The sequence below is a fragment of the Pterocles gutturalis genome, unplaced genomic scaffold (assembly GCF_000699245.1).
Source record: "Pterocles gutturalis isolate BGI_N339 unplaced genomic scaffold, ASM69924v1 scaffold10047, whole genome shotgun sequence".
Taxonomy (NCBI): domain Eukaryota; kingdom Metazoa; phylum Chordata; class Aves; order Pterocliformes; family Pteroclidae; genus Pterocles; species Pterocles gutturalis.
The window spans coordinates 283-16,722 of NW_010107957.1; the positions used below are offsets into that span (position 1 = coordinate 283).

At 37.3% G+C, this 16,440-nt stretch overlaps 1 protein-coding gene across 1 annotated transcript; it reads left to right on the top strand.

The window, feature by feature from the left end:
• Nucleotides 1-694: 694 nt before the first annotated feature.
• On the top strand, nt 695-14,487 carry LOC104461016 (solute carrier family 12 member 7-like; the record flags this gene model as incomplete). Its single annotated transcript, XM_010072444.1, is given in 12 exon segments — nt 695-698; nt 754-922; nt 3,855-4,050; nt 4,379-4,548; nt 4,695-4,826; nt 6,506-6,585; nt 6,587-6,608; nt 8,786-8,902; nt 10,972-11,153; nt 12,352-12,366; nt 14,121-14,254; nt 14,396-14,487. Coding segments are annotated over 12 exon segments (1,313 nt in total), but the record flags the coding sequence as incomplete, so codon positions are not given.
• Between the last annotated feature and the right edge of the window lie 1,953 nt (nt 14,488-16,440).

The window sequence follows — 16,440 nt, forward strand, 5'->3', positions numbered from 1 at the left end:
GCTTGTCCAGTGCAGCGGTATGAGGCTGGGAACCTCCTCTGGTGAAAAGGACCTATGATTCCCAGTAGATAGTAAGAGAGAAGGGTGTCTTGGCAGTGACGTGGTGGACTGCATTTAGGAGCATAGCTAGCATATTGAGAAGTAAATCTATTGGGAAATAATATTCCTCTTTGCTCAGCAGTCATTAGGATACAACTAGAATATTTCAACCAGTTTTAGGCACCCTAATATAGGAAAGGCATCAATAAGCTGGACTGAGTTCAGCAGAGGACCACCAAGATGAGAGTTGGGGTACAGGAGCAATATCTGGGGATAGAAAAAAAATAAATTGAGATGACGATTATTCAGCATTGAAGAGGTTACCCAGAGGTGATAGTATTTCTGTCTCTGGAGGTTTTCAAAATCCAACTGAATGGAGCTGTAAACAATCTGGTCTGCACTCAGTGCTTAACCAGTTCAAGCAGCAGGTTGCACTAGATGATCTTGGAAGGGTGATAATTTTGATTCAATAATAGTTTTTTTTAATGTAGCTTTTCAGAATGATGATATGGTGGCTCATGTGGGTATTCTGTACTTGAAGTGTTGCTGCAAATTTATAACTTCCTTGCTTAATGGGCAAATATTTTCCATTGAATTAAGCACTTCAATCTGCATTTTACTAATTGTTAATTTTAATTTTCTAATTCTTTTCCAGGAAGGTGGGTGGGTGCGGGGGTGTGTGTGGGGGGTTTCAACTTTTTTTTTTTTTTTCAGACCTCAACTTTTGGTCTTGTTAAATTTGGATAGTGAGCAGTTGGTGAAACATCCTAGATTGCTTTCTTTCACATCTCAGTTGAAGGCTGGTAAAGGACTGACTATTGTGGGCTCTGTGCTTCAGGGAATCTACTTGGATAAATGTACAGAAACTCAGAAAGCTGAAGTGGTATGTAAAAGCTTACAAACACTAGTAACTTCCATTAGTATTTGAATGTTGAATGTGGATAACTCATATGTCAAATTAGGACAGACTGTTGTGAAGTATCGAATGAAACATCAGTTTTGCTGTTAGCACAACCAATTATTATATCTAAGGAATAGATTAGTAGATGTAGCAAAATGTTATCTAAAATTTCCCAATAGGATGAGACAATGTTGCTGCTACTTAGATTTTTATTTTCTTTAGTATTGGGAACCCTGGGCTTACAATCATATTACATTCTTGAAAAAGTCAAGTGGTAGATTTTTAACAAGTTACCTTATGAAGAAAACAAATTTATTCAACGTAAAATTTAACATTTATCTAACAAGTGCAGATGTGTTTGGCATAATTTCATCCTCTGGATGTATACATGATACTTTTTTTTACATTGTCCTAGAAATACATAGCGGAGCTAGGATTAGGAGCAGTCTTTGCCAGAATCATACTCTGTTGCTTAAGTGTAAACAGCATCCTTCTTGAGATCCTTTACTTTCTTCCTCTTTTTTTTTTTTCTTTCCTATTTATCCCTTATCTCCAGAGAAGGTAGGGTGAAGTAGGAAAAAATACTAAGTTTTCATGTAATTTAAGATGACATGTAACTGTGCGTACAAACACATGTTCATTTAATTAGAATGTTGTTTTTTTTGTGACAACTTGTCAGTAACTGACTGTGCTACCTGATTGGAAAGATATAGACATTTTTGTGGGAAGCCCTTGAAAATACCTGAACTTAGTTTTAAATTGTCCCCTTACTTACTGTCATGGGTAAGGACCGAGCAGCACCACCGCATGCCACGTAGTTGCTCCCTTCCCCTGCCTTTCCTCCTAAGATGGGGGAAAGATTAAAAAAAAAAAGTGGAACCTTGTGAGTTGAGGTAATGACAAATTTTAATAACACAACATGAGAAAAAGAGAAGATAATAACAAATAGGGTTATAGAATGAACACATAAGGGAAAGACCTCACCGCACCAAAATGCCACGTGAAAATTAACCCTATCCCAGCTGAAGCCAGGACACCTGCAAAAACTCTCCTACCCCTAACTTTATAGAGTGAGGAATCATTTTTTGGAAAATCACGCACTTCTTGTATTTTAATGAATACTAGTGAGAAATGTATTGCCTTTACTAAACTACTATAAAGCATACTCCAAAAGTAGGCTTTCATTGCCATTGTGTCTTCCAAGAATGGTTAATATCTTCAGTGTTGTGGAAAAGCATATCAGTTCAAATGTCTACTATTTTGATACAAGTTGTCTTCAAAGCTGTGTAAAAACACCTGTGATTTATTCAGACCTGGTATATTTAAAATAGATGAGTATATGAGATGTTGAAGTGGACCTACAAAGCTAACTGCCTCTTTTCTCCCAGCTTTCTTTTTTTGTCCCTCTGGGTATTCAGACTTGGCCCTAGTGGTTTTTAAAATAACAAAGTATGAAGCCAGATGGCCTAGCTGATATCCCATGAGAAGGCTCCAGGAAAGCAATTAAATTGAAAGTGTGGTGGGAAAAGAAAGTAATTGTTATTAAGCTGTTACTATCAACTACATGTGAGTAGGAAACAAGACCAAGAATACAATCAGGCCTCTGAAATAATGATACAAATAAAACCCTTAAACAGAAACCGTTTATCCATGAGGATTTGAAATGTTACCTATAGCTGGCTTAACTTGAAGTCAACTACGTTTTTTGAGAAATGAAACAGGAATGAATGTAAGGGAGACTTAATCCATGAGTTCTCTAGAAAGTCAGACCTGGTGTTAAGATGGAGGAAACCATTGCTTTAAAATGAGGATGAATTGTAAAAGCTTGGAGCATCTGGACGCCTCATTGGTTTTGGAAAATTTCAACTAGAAAAAGGTTCTAGAATTTTTGTATCAAGATTTCTCCTGTCTTTCTTTTAAAAAAAGAAAAATGTCTCTGTTTAAACTGATACACCCTTACAGATGTTGTTTGCACAGACGGACTTGTTAGCTTTGCTACAGAATTCTGTGAAGACTTCTTCTCTACCAAATAGAATTTCTGAGCCAGTGCCAGGTGTTCTATGATCAAATCTGTTCCTGATGGCTCTTGATAGATTTTTGGAAGCACCAAAATTCCTAAATTTTGCTATGCTGGTTCTTCCTTCTGAAACCATGCTGATCTCATACATAAATCATTGATCATGATGGGATTTTTAAAGTCCTGCCATCAAAACATGGTAAATGCCAAAGCTGATGTTCCCTAGTCAACCTTGATACCATTTTGAATGCTACTTTTTTTTTTTTTCCCACTTGGTTATGTGTCTGTATGTTTGTCGGTGTTAAAATGAAGGTGAGCCATGTTGAAGTTAAAGGGGTATCAGAGATTGAATCTAGTCAGTTCTTCTTGCCATTATTCAGCTAATTACTCCAATTATCTCCTGCACATCCATTTGTTCCATGTTGGGAGCCAATAAAGAATCAGCCTCTTAATGTCAAAACTGGTTAAGGAGCTTTGGCAGCCTCTTGTTCTAAAGTGCTTGGTATCACATTTTTTCCAAACCCTTCCCATTTCAAAGGAAAAGACTTTGCATTTGAAACATACAGTGCTTTGTCAGTTGGCTGTTTGGACTTTCCCTGAAGCAGTGTTACTTTATTTATATTTCTCCATGTGTTTTTACTCATATCTTGTTCGTTCTTCTTTGGAAATAAAAGGCTGAGTAATTAAAGGAATTGAAAACCTGGGGAGGTGCATTTTTTGGGGTTTAGTTGACATACTTTAGTTGACATACTGTTCGCTCTTTTGGAATTAGTGGGGTTTTGAAGTTGGTTGTACATTGTAGCTAATGTTTTGCTCTTATTTAGTGCTGTTACTCCTTACAGTGTTTATTACAGTATTGCTGACGGTATTTCCACATGTGTAATTCTCCTTTTGCAGAATGTAAAGGCCTTAATGGGAGTAGAAAAGACTAAAGGATTTTGCCAGATTGTGGTGTCTCCTAATTTCAGGGATGGAATATCCTATTTGATTCAGTCAGCTGGTCTAGGAGGGATGAAGCACAATACAGTCTTGATGGCATGGCCACAGTCGTGGAAGCAGACAGAAAATCGTTTCTCATGGAAAAATTTTGTTGGTATGTGTTTATTGACTTCTCCTATGCATTTGTAATACAACTACGTAACTAATGTATTTGCTGTGTGGAGGAAATGTGATGCTGAACATCCAGTGGACAACTGACTATTTCCCACATCTGATTTCATGTGGAGTGAGTTTTCTCTGCCCTCAATCTCTTCAATCATGGCTTCTCTTGTTTTCCTAACAGGCTAGTCGCTAAATCCAGCATGTTCCTCTCTTGACTTAGCAGAATCTAGGAGGATTTAAGCTTTTTAATTTAAAACAAAAACCAAAGCTGTGGATGAAAACTAGGAGCTCTTGATCAAATGTCTTGTTTTCCCTTGCAGACATTGTACGAGAAACAACAGCAGCTCAGCAAGCACTGTTGGTGGCTAAAAACATTGACTTATTTCCAACAAATCAAGAACGTTTTACTGAAGGAAACATAGACGTGTGGTGGATTGTTCATGATGGTGGTATGCTGATGTTGCTGCCTTTTCTCCTTCGACAGCACAAGGCAAGGACAACAGAAGATGACTGGGATTTCATTTTCTAGCAATGAGTAGTTCTAAGGGTTTCTAATGAAATACTCTTTTACCTTGATAGTTATGCGTGGCGACAGTAATCTGTGTTCCGAATTGTTATAATGTATCTTTTTAATAGGTTTGGAGAAAATGTAAAATGCGTATCTTCACTGTCGCTCAAATGGATGATAATAGCATTCAAATGAAGAAGGATCTTCAGGTGTTCTTATATCATCTTAGGCTGAATGCTGAAGTGGAAGTTGTTGAAATGGTATGTTACTGCGTATTTTTTTTTATAGGTGCAAGGAAGACTAAACTTGGAAAAATAGATTTAGCATTTTTGAAACTGGGAGATGTTAGCCCAAATATAAAAAGGGGAAAATTGCAGTCTCACCAAGAGCAAGAAGTTTTTTAAAGCAACATAACTTACCGTGTCACGATGCTACTGTATGTGGTAGTGAGTTTAATGGTTTTGTCAAGAAGAGTTGAGCCATTTTGATATGTTAATGCATCCTTTGTTTGTGAGGACTAATCCATACGGATAGCTTATTTAGGAAGGAAAAAGCTTGACTCTTTAGCAGGCAGTGAAATGGATGGCTGAATGTGCTTAGTCTAATAATCCATGGCATCCAGCATGGGAGACAATGAACGTTGTCTGTCTCTCCAACTGCTGTATGAATCTGTCTCTCTGGAATAAGGAAGCCCTGGGCCCCTATGAGAGTATGTCATTTGTTTCTGGTATTGCCAACCTCTTTGTCACTGAACAGCGAGACAATCTAGCTACAGATTCACAAGTCAGTGACAAAATTAATGTTGTAACTTTTTTCCCTTTTTAAATACTGGTTGTAAACTGATAAAGAAAAAGGACTAAAGCTGTAGTCCGTCTAGACCCACTTTTTTGGCCACTAAGGAAAAAACTTCATTTCCAGCACTCAAAGGTGGCTAGCATAATGTCCAAAGTAAGACACACAGAAAAAAAAAAAAAAACCCACCCTTTTAAACTCATTCTGAAGTGGGATGAAGATCACACGTCGACTGGTTCACAACTTCTACCACCAGCAGTTCCTGGATTAAAAAAAAAAAAAAAAACCTATCAAAAGGATTTATTCTGATAATCAGCCATAAAGCAGATTTGAAGAATTATTTAAATTACTTATGAAATAAATGAGTTTTATGAAAAATTTGGTTAGTATTTTGAACTAGGAAGTAAGAATTCCTTTTATTTATATATTTATTTAAGTTTTGTTTTGAGTACTGAATATAAACGACTAAAATGCTGTGGCATGTGCAAGTGAAAGAAGACCAAGTGCCATTAAAAAGGCTCAGCCTTGGTTGGATTTTGAGCAGAAGATAGTATAGAAAGCATAATTTATTATTTTCTCCTGGGGGGTCATATTTAACCCTTGAGAATCTTCCAAAACATCAGAGAGACATTACGAGTCAGTGACAACACAGATGACTGCTATAGATTTTTATTTCATGTTTTAGCTTTGAGCTGATGTATGAATATATGCCAGAGTTTCTTCAGATGTTTCTATTGTGAACATTTCTCACTGGTGAAAAGACAATGTGTTATTTTTAAGGAACCAAGTGCGCACACATGTTCAGGAGGCAGCAGTGCAGACCCAGTTTAAATAAGCACTTTCAACCCTTTCTCATTTCTGCAGCCTAGTTGGAACAGAATAACAGAATGAGGGAAAGTCTGTCCCAAGTACCTCAAGTTTAGATAAAAGTCACATTGATGGGGTATAGTGGGATGGTCATTGTACAAGACTGCTGTTTAAGATGAAGTTTTAAGAATGAAGATGGAAATCAATGGTCAGTTATATGCTTGGGATTACTCTAACGCCATAAATAAATGTGTGACTGAATGAATGTGGAACACTGTCTAAACATTGTTCTTTTGAGTAGTACTTTTCTTCTGATGTTTCTACTGCCCATTTCTTGCAGTTTGAGAACGACATTTCTGCATTCACGTATGAGAAGACACTTATGATGGAACAGCGATCTCAGATGCTAAAACAGATGCAAAAAGAACGAAAGGGAAATAGAGGTAGGGACTCTGGCTTGGCAAGATGTTCTGTGAAAAATCTGAAAGTAGTGTGTTTTGGCCATAGCTTCTAATCAGTTTCTAACTAGTCAAAAGCTTTTATAACAGCTTTCTAAGTTAATTTGTCTACAGCAGGTTTCACTTGCAAGGTTAAAATAATATGGGGAAAAAAACCCTTTTTTTATTTGCACAGGTGTTTAGAGAGCAGAATATTTGAGCATTGATGTGGAATATATCCAAAACATTTACAAACTTGAGATATATCAGTAGCTAAAAACAAGGTCTCCTGTATTCCTTACTCAGTGTTTTTAAATTTTTCTAATTTCTTTATTGAACACTAGGATTTTTCCAGTGGAGTCTGAGTGATTAATCAATCTACAGTAGGCTTTTAAGGATTTAACTTCCTTATGAATGCTTTACAAGTAGCCCGAAGACATAAGCCTCTGTAGTCTATAGCGTGTAAATTGTAGTGGAGACAAGAATTTCTTCTCAGCTCTGAGAGTTGGTTGGAATCTGCACTTCTTCAGAGTGTTGTTTGCTTGGAAGTTTTTATTTCTTTCTTCTCCCTTCCCCCCTATGTATTTTTTTATTACTCCCTTCTATCTGAATGTAACCATCACCATCATACCTTCAGTTTGTTCCTTTGTATCAGGCAGGGCAAAATCTGAGATGTTCAAAATACCATTGAATTTATTTTAGGGTCTGAAGTAAAATCCTTGATAATTTCAAGAACATCTAGTACTTATTTCCTGCTTTGTCCAAGAATAAAAGCCGTATCCATCTCTTGATTAGGATATCTTAATCTACCTTGTTCTTTTGTATTTTCATCTAAAAAGGTGGCTTAGTTATGCCTTCACTTCCTCTAGATCTGTGAGTTGAATGTATGTCCTCAGTGAGCCAGGCCCTTTCGAACCTCATCATCTCTTAAATGAGCTGAGCCATCCCCTCCAGTTTTATGACGACCTCCAAAACTTTCTCTCATTGGTTTCACTAGTTCAAATTACCATTGCTTTTATTTTCATTGTCTGTCTCCAGACATCTGAATAAAACCCTGATGTTCCAGCTTTGAATGGCACTTGTAGTTTTGTTTTCCGTTACCACACAGATTAGTACTTTCACCTCACTTTTGTGCTTGTACCTCCTCAAACAAGGTTCAAACCTTTACGCAGAGAAGTTGGGTTTGTACAGCATTCTTTTGCTGTTTCCCTCATAAGCATGCTCTTATCCCTGAGAAATCACCCTTACCCTCCCATCTTCTGTCACTTCTTTTAAAACAGAATTTTATTTGATTTTTGCCCCTGGTTTTTCCGGTGGAACTGGGGCACAGAGAGAGACTCATCGGATTTTTGTTTACTTTTTTTGGTTAACTTGGTTGACTTGCTTCTATTCAAGTGTAAATATAACACATGCCCACCAAGTGTAAGATCTGCAGACTTGGGTGCAACTGCCAAACATTTATTTATTTGACTTGGACAATAGCACTGCAAAGATGAAGAAAAAACGTAGAGCCTCATTCACTTCCTTGCTGCCCTTTCTGGTGGCAATTGGCTTCCTTCTCTGGCTAGTCTTGACTAGTGACTGTTGGGCCAGGCAGTGATATTGTTGGAGCTGTGACAAGGCGGTCATCCATCCCACCACTATTTTGTGTTGGGTTGCACAGAACAGGTGCTGTTGTGCAGATTGCTGCTGCTAGGTAAGATTTGCAGAAATGTGAGTACATGTAGGGGAGGAGCACACTAATAGTTTGTGAATCACTGGGAAATAAACCAGTGTTTAGAGTGGGAAAGCAGCTTTTTCATTTACTTAATTTTTTTTCATACTTTTGATTGTAACTGAATAAAATCAATTAATCTGAATCATACATAAATGAAGGAATGTGACCTTCACAAACAAGTGAATATTTGAGGTTCCCATATAGACTAAAGGATTCAATTCACTTCAAGTTTTCACAAATCTCTGTAAAGAGACTTCATAACTAACTGCTAAACATTTCAAAATGAGTATATAAACAAATAGCGTGCTTGTGAAAACAAACCAAGTTTATAACAAGCGATGATACCAAATCTCATCTATTTAAATTAAGACAATTTTTATTTTGAATAATATAATCATCTGCTTTTTTCTGTAGACTGGTGTTTTTGGGGTGTTTTTTTTGTCATTGGTGACTTTTTTTGTCCCAGATTCAGAGCATCACTGATGAGTCTCGGGGCTCAATCAGAAGAAAAAGCTACTCCAGTCCGCAGTCCATTGGCCAAGATGCACAGGCACTTCTGACTAATGATTATCAAGAGGAGGAGGTAGTTGGACGTAGTACTGGCTAGAAATGTTTTCTCAGTGCAACACTTGAAGTGCCACTGTTGCAAACTCAGATACAAATAAATAATTTCATCATTCATTGTTGTGGCACAATTATTAATAAACTTTAATTTTATTATTTTACTAGGTTCATTAATCGTACCCTATATTTTTTTCTCTCTAAATGATGCTTCTGTGACATGAACTACATCCTATTTTTCTCACACTTTTTTTCCATAAAAGAAACACTTATATTTCTGAGAGCACCTGGTTTTCTTAAGAGCTAGAAGCAAAGATATTTCTCTGCCTTCTATCTCGTAAAGTCTTAACAGTGGGTGTTTCATTAATAAGCACATTTCGTGCTTTCACAAAGCATTGCTTTCCTTTATAGTTCCTATACTGAAGTACAGAAGCTTCTCAGAGACTGTATAGATATACTGGGGCTTTTTAAGGAGATTTGTATGTATTTACAAACCATCATTAACCTGTAAATGTCTTTACTACTTTCTGCATGATGAGTTTGAGAAGAAATGAACTGATGAAATCAAGGATTTTAGTGTGCACTTGAAGTGTTGCTCATATCTAAAGACGTGTAGCCTAGTCTGTAGAAATGCTGTATATCTTTGTTTCCTTTTCTTCATGAAGTGTGAGAAGAATGTGTTGTGTTCCACGTAATCAATTTGGTATCAAAATAGCATGGACAAAAATGTAATTTTGTTGTCTTTGCATTTTTATAAATTCGTGCTGTAGGTCCAGAATTTCTCTTGGCCTCACTGTCTTCCTAAAAATGACACAGACATTCTTCCATTGAAGCATACTTGTGACTCATCTTACACTTGTTAGTTTGAAGTTTTAGTTCACTGGATACTGCTGTAGGGCATGTATAGTATCTCCATGTATTTGTTAGCTTTTTCCATCCTCGTGACAGAACTGTATTCACAGGAACTTCTGATTCAGATTCTTGACTCATGCTTTAATCATCTGGGGAGACATGAAGACCATCAAACAAAGAGACGTTTATGTGAACCTCAGAATTGAACTCTAGGATTTGGGAATCCTCAAAGACAGGGACTAGGGAAATAATTTAGGAAAAATACAGTAGTTCTTAGGCATGTAAAACCAGCTGCAATTACAGTTTGTGAACCACTATCTGCTGTTCAGAGGTAGGAAGTAATTTTTCTTATCGGCTTTGATTTAATTCATGCTTTTGATAGTGACCTGAATGAAATGGATTCTTCTGAATCATCACATATATGGAGGGACATAACAATCCGTAACACGTGAATAATTTATATTCTCAAATGGAAGAGGAGCTTCAACTCATGATTTAACAGTCTCTGAGGAGACTTCATAACTGCTAAAGATCTTAAAAAAAAAAAAAAAACCAAACCAAAAAAACCCCCACACACCAGAAGAAACCCCAACCATTCTCCAAAACAGAAAACCTCAAAACATCCCAAAACATAAAACCAATCCTCCTCCCATACCAATTTGCTTACGATTTTGAGTCTAAGGTACTGTATTTGTGTTGCTTTTCATGGAAATAGACACTTATGGGCAAAGTATCATGAGGGAAAGCAAGTAAGTAAATAACATGTGAAATATTTCTTCCTTCTTTCCTCCAGAGGAGAAAGGGGAATGGGAAACAGAGAACACAGAAGTGTGTATGCATGTGGGAACAACAATATTGTGTTCTTAAAGGTTGTGATTTGTGTTTCTGCTGTTACAATGGGAGAGAAGGCCCCTTCGTGGTTAGATTGGCTTTTATGATGTAATTTGCACTTGCATTCATAAATAATCTAATGGGATGTAGCTAGCCTTCAATTCAGCCGGTCCAACACTGTGTTTCTAGGATGATGGGAGTCGTGCTGGTGGTTCAGCATTTTTTTACAAGCATTTCATTGCATGTTGAAGTCAAAACAATCTGTTCTTTGTTCACAGAATAAGGTGCATTTCTCTCAAACTTCTTTTGTTCCACTGCAGTGAGATTCCTTTTCAAAGTTCAAATGATGTGTCATCTAAAAATGCTCTTTTTGGCTGAATCTCAGGTGATTGTTTGTTTTGTGGCCAGGCTCAGCTGATCCACGACAGAAACACTGCTTCTCACTCAGCTCCAGCAGTCAAAGCAAGTGTGGCTGCTGCTGTGCCAGAAAAAGTGCAGATGACCTGGACTAAAGAAAAGTTTGTAGCTGAAAAGCATAAAAACAAAGATTCAAACGTGTCTGGCTTTAAAGATATCTTCAACATGAAACCGTAAGTATACATGTGGTGTTTGGAGTTTTGTATTTGATTGTGTGTATTCTAGTCTGTGGTTTTTTGCTCGTGTGTTGTTGTTATTCTGGGTTTTGTCTTTTAAGAGGTTCTGTTTTATTTAAAGTTGAGCACAAACATGATCTTTCCATGCACTTCACTTATGAAATTAGCATGGACTTGGGTGCAGCAACAATGATTGTAAAGAGTCATTCACAAGCATGTTGTGAATGAAGCTTAAATATAACAGACTTCAAGCTGTAAACTCAGCTTCTGGATTGTACCAGAAAACATACATGGTAACGTGCTTAATGATAACTTTTGGTTTTCTCTTCTTGTCGGTAACAAATTACTGTTTATCATTTCCCCACCCATCTCATTTGTTGTGTTTTATTGGAGTGGAGGGAATACCAAAGCTGATAAACTCTTTCAAGGCATTTAACTTGTGTTTTGGTTTTTGAGTGGATTTTTTGGGGCTTTTTTTTTTTTTGAAATGAACATTCAGCAGTTATTCTGTAAATTAAAGCAATGTAAAATTTTTGCTTATATGTATGTCATTTCATTAACTATTTCCTGTTGAACTATTCCTTAATGTCTTTTTCTTAAGTAGAAGTCACTTCATAGATAAGAGCTACTGCCTGTGTCAAGCATGATGTAATAGACAGAAAACCTATGACAAAAAAAACCCCAAAACATTTAGAAGAATGCAGTTATAAGCATGGCCTAGACTATTTTCTGCACGTGCCCAATGCAAAACTGTGGATGTCGAGGGAAACTTTATAAAGGAAACGTGTCTTCAATCTAGGGCTTGTAGGCAGTAGAGGTAGAAGGTACACTTAGAATCAGCACCTCAGAGTCGCAAGTTGTTTCTTGCTCTGAGCTCTTTAGAAACAGTTTACCATCTGCAAATTCCAAACATAATCTTGCTCATGCTCTAAAGCACTGTTTTTGTTCTGGGCTGCACTATACTCCAACTCTTAGGGGGTTTTTTTGTTAATAACTTGGAAATATTTCCCATTACGTCTTTTGAATTGTGCAAGATGCAGACTTCAGATATTCTTAAAACTACTCTTTGTGGTTGGGGGGTGGAAATTACAGCTCAAACTTGGTATGCCTGTATGATATATTAATATTGGTGAATTAAAAATGTACCTGATGGCATAACTTTTTTTTCCTGTGCGTTTGCTTACCTTCCACGTAGAGAATGGGGAAATCTGTAAGTCTAAATTCCATTTCACTTAAGCAATGTAGGCTGTGTTCCCTGGTTCTCGTGATGTTGTACATTGTATGCATGTTTCCTAAATCATGATTTGCAGTGTGTGCAGTTTTTTGTACCTTGTTTTATATACTGTGATTTAGCATTTGTCACTGGAAAATATTCTTCATCATGACTTTAGTTTTCTTCTAAATATTATTTAGGGGTTCAAGAAACATGTAGATGTGGTGCTTAGGGACATGGGTTAGTGAGTTAGGTGGTGATGGGTTGACGGTTGGACTTGATGATCCTTGAGGTCTTTTCCAACCTTAATGATTCTGTGATTCATAGTTTTGTTTGAGCTTCTCAAGCTGTTGTTCTTCTTCTGAAAAGCTGAGCTTTAAGTATTCTTTTGTTCCATGTATGGTTTTTGTACAGTTGTACAGGATATATGGGTTTTGCAGAGTTTTGTACAGGACAGATGGCCGCTGTGACAGAAAATTCTCCAGGAGGTACTGCTAAACTTGCTTTTGGAAGTGTTGTCTTATGGGAAAACGCAAGGGTGTAGGGGAGAAAAAAGGAGAATCAGCTTATATTGATGGGGCTGGTCTCCGCTGGCCACTAAACTTAAGGGCAAATGCCTTTTCTTTTTTTTTCCTATTTGCCCCTGCAAAATCAAGGATGAAAATATAACATGAGACAGGGTACTTCTAATAGTATCATGTTAATGGCTTTCCCCTTCATAGTAAAAAAAACCCAGGACTTAACACAAGTATGTATACTCCCAGCATTCTCTGTCTGTCTTGGTCCCTTATGTTTGAATGAATGTGTACCTGGCTGCTGGTGTCAACTCCACACTTAATTTTATAATCTGAGGGTGACCTCATTTTGCTAGAAGATTCTAGGATTAAGTGTTGGTGTAGTCCTCTGATAGGACCTCTGGTAGTAGAACAAAGTGGCAGTTTCTCAGGAACTATAAGGAAACTCTTCTTTGGATAATTGAGTTGTTCTTCAGAACAAAAGAGGATCCTAAAATAATTAAATCTCTGAAGTCCTAGCGCTTTCCTCCTCTCATGCACAAATTTACATCTGTATTTGTGGACACAGAAAGCAAAATTAATATTGATAATGTAAAGGGAGAGGCTCAACTTCAGTTCCTTGCTTACTGCCTTACTCTTATAACATGAGAAACTAGTATTTTTTTTTTCATAAATTCTGTGTTGTTTATGAATTTTCTTCACCAAGCTTAGAGTAATCTCATAATGTTTACAAAAGAGCATGAGGGAAGTCTGGTGCTGTACAACATAAATACTGGAGTCTTTCCATTGCATTTTTGTAATTCCTTTGGAATTTCTTGTACAAATCTAGTTACTTTTTTTATTCAATAAATTTTTAAATAGGATTCAATAAACTAGATCCTCAGTAGTTTTGACTAAACTGAATTTCTGACTAAACTAAATTTCTTTTGAAATTAAGTTTTTGCCTCATCTTTGTAAAAGGTAACTGACAATTGGAAGATTTGTGCATTTTTGGCAATCTGCTAGAATTGCTTGAATTTCAGAGTTAAATGTTCTTTTCAAAGGGAAAAAAATAACGCAATACCTAGGTTTAAAAGTTTTCTCAAAATTCCTTTGAATGTGTACAAATACTGGTGTCCATGAAAACAGCTTATTCTTTGTGCATATAGATGAAATTTATAAATTCAAGTACATAATGTATCAGTCAAATACCTAAGCATTGTGACAGTAATTAAAAATGTTTGTTTGCCTTGCTAGGAATCAGTCAAATGTGAGACGAATGCACACTGCTGTGAAGCTCAATGGAGTAGTGCTTAATAAATCACAGCATGCTCAGCTAGTTCTCCTAAACATGCCTGGACCTCCTAAAAACAGAAAAGGGGATGAAAACTGTATCCTTTACTATATTGCTTCTGTATTTCTTGAAACTGGGAGTTTGATTTTTGTAATAGTGCCATTGTCTACTTGTCGGGATAACCATTAGGCTGTTTTGTTCCTTTCTAAGTCAATTCCTTGACTTAATGATGTTTCAGATATGGAGTTTTTGGAAGTTCTGACAGAAGGTCTGGATAGAGTTCTCCTGGTCCGAGGCAGTGGACGTGAAGTGATCACCATTTATTCTTAACCTGTTTGCACATTTCAGTTACCACCACCTACCCTCCCCACCCCCCTAAAATGAGAAAACAGTTATTTGCCATAATTTGAGCAGCTTCATTAAGCCTCCTAGTGCATTGAAAATTACCTGCAAACTGAAACTCCTGATGTGTTTTTCTGTTAAAAAGCTATATTTAAATTATATCTTAAAGATAAAATTTATGTAGAAACTACTTCTGTAGTGAATTAATAAATGGTGGATGGGTTAGGATATTTATGTGTAGCATATTCTGACACTTGCTAAACTGTGGTGAAACATAAGAATTGGTGATTCAGTGATATTTGTAAACATATCAAAAGTTGATTCCATTTCTATTATTTTAATCTTTGTTCTGCATCTAAATAAAAGGGAAGGGGTTTAGGAAAAGTTGGTTTCCTCCCTTACCAAAATGCTGCTATGTTGCTTCTGTTGGGATGAGTCCTGCTTCAGGAAACTTCATTCAGAAATGTATGTGACTACTCAAATTTGTATATTATGTGCATAAAGTGTTTCCCTGAAGTTCATGATTTGCCACACTTGTTTTTAAATAACATTTCTCTATTTAAAATCCTTACGTCAGTCAGCTGAAGCCTCCAGGTGACAATGTGGGTTTTCTCTCCGTAGTATATTGCACAGTTATTCCAGTGAAACCTAGGAGCATCTAACTCGTAGGAAGGTTATGATGCAGTAACTCCACCTGGTTGCAAATACAATTGTAACAATTAATAAACCACAGCAAGTTGGTTAATGAAGTGCAGTATGTTTTCAAATATATATATTTTGAAAATGTTGTATGTATGTGCTGCTGTTTAAAATAAAAATCTGCTTTTCTGAACTGGATGATCTCTTAAGTGTTTTTTATTTGAAGTTCTTGAATGATTTAGTTTAGGTGCTCACTAGGAACTTTCTGCTTCCGGCAGAATTTTGCCCCTTTTCAGAAACTCTGTTTAGTTTTGTAAATGTTGTTTAAGACCTAAAGTGCGTGTTTGGTATTGGAAGATTGTTCTCTAAAAAGAATGGTTCTATTTAACCATATGTAAACTATTCTTTTATAATACAGTCAACATCTCTGTTGCTCAGACTGGGACAGCAGTGATGCTGACTTGACTCAAGGCCAGTGCTTTTATCATAACACTCTTTGTCAAAGCAAAGTTCTAAACAGCAAAAGCTGAAAGCAGCAATGGGGCTCTGGCAAGAATGAGACATGTTTGTACCTTCTAGGGGTAGGCAAGTCAGAGCCCCAGTGTTGGTGGGGCTGTGGAAGTGGTGCCAAGGGAAGGTGAGAACTAGCACTAGCTTTTGCTGCTAGCACCTTTTGTGTAGGAGCGATCACTGGACGCTTTCCATTTTGAAGCTGGGCTCCGGTGAGAGTGAAAAGCTATGTCCAGAGAGCCCATTGTTGGTGGGGCTGTCAAAGCAGTGAAAAACAGTGAGAAATAATATGCAAAATCTTTTTTTTTTTTATTTGCAATGCTTTCGCAGCCACACCAGCACTGTGGCTTTTGTTCCTACCCACCTAATGGTTCCAGCATTGTTTCTCACTCTTGACAGAGCCCAGCTCCACAATTGAAAACATTTAGTGATTGCTCACACGTGGAAGGTGCTAGCAGCAAAAGCTATTGCTGATTCTCACCTTCCCTTGGCACAGCCCCACCAAGACCGGGAATCTGCGTGTGTTTGCCCACGGGGTCCCAAAACCCTTCTTCCCTCTCCTGGGAGCCCAGTGCCAACATTTAAGGTGGCCATCAATACTACTACAGGAAAGGCGCTAGTACCAAACCGTAGCCCAGATTCTCTCTTTCCCCAGGCACCACATCACCAGCCACACCAAGACTGGGGATGTGCATCTTTACGTCCAGTCACCATTCTTCCCTCTCCCAGAGTGCAGCACCAACACTGGACATGGCCAGCAATCCCATTACAGGAAAGGTGCTAGCAGCAAAA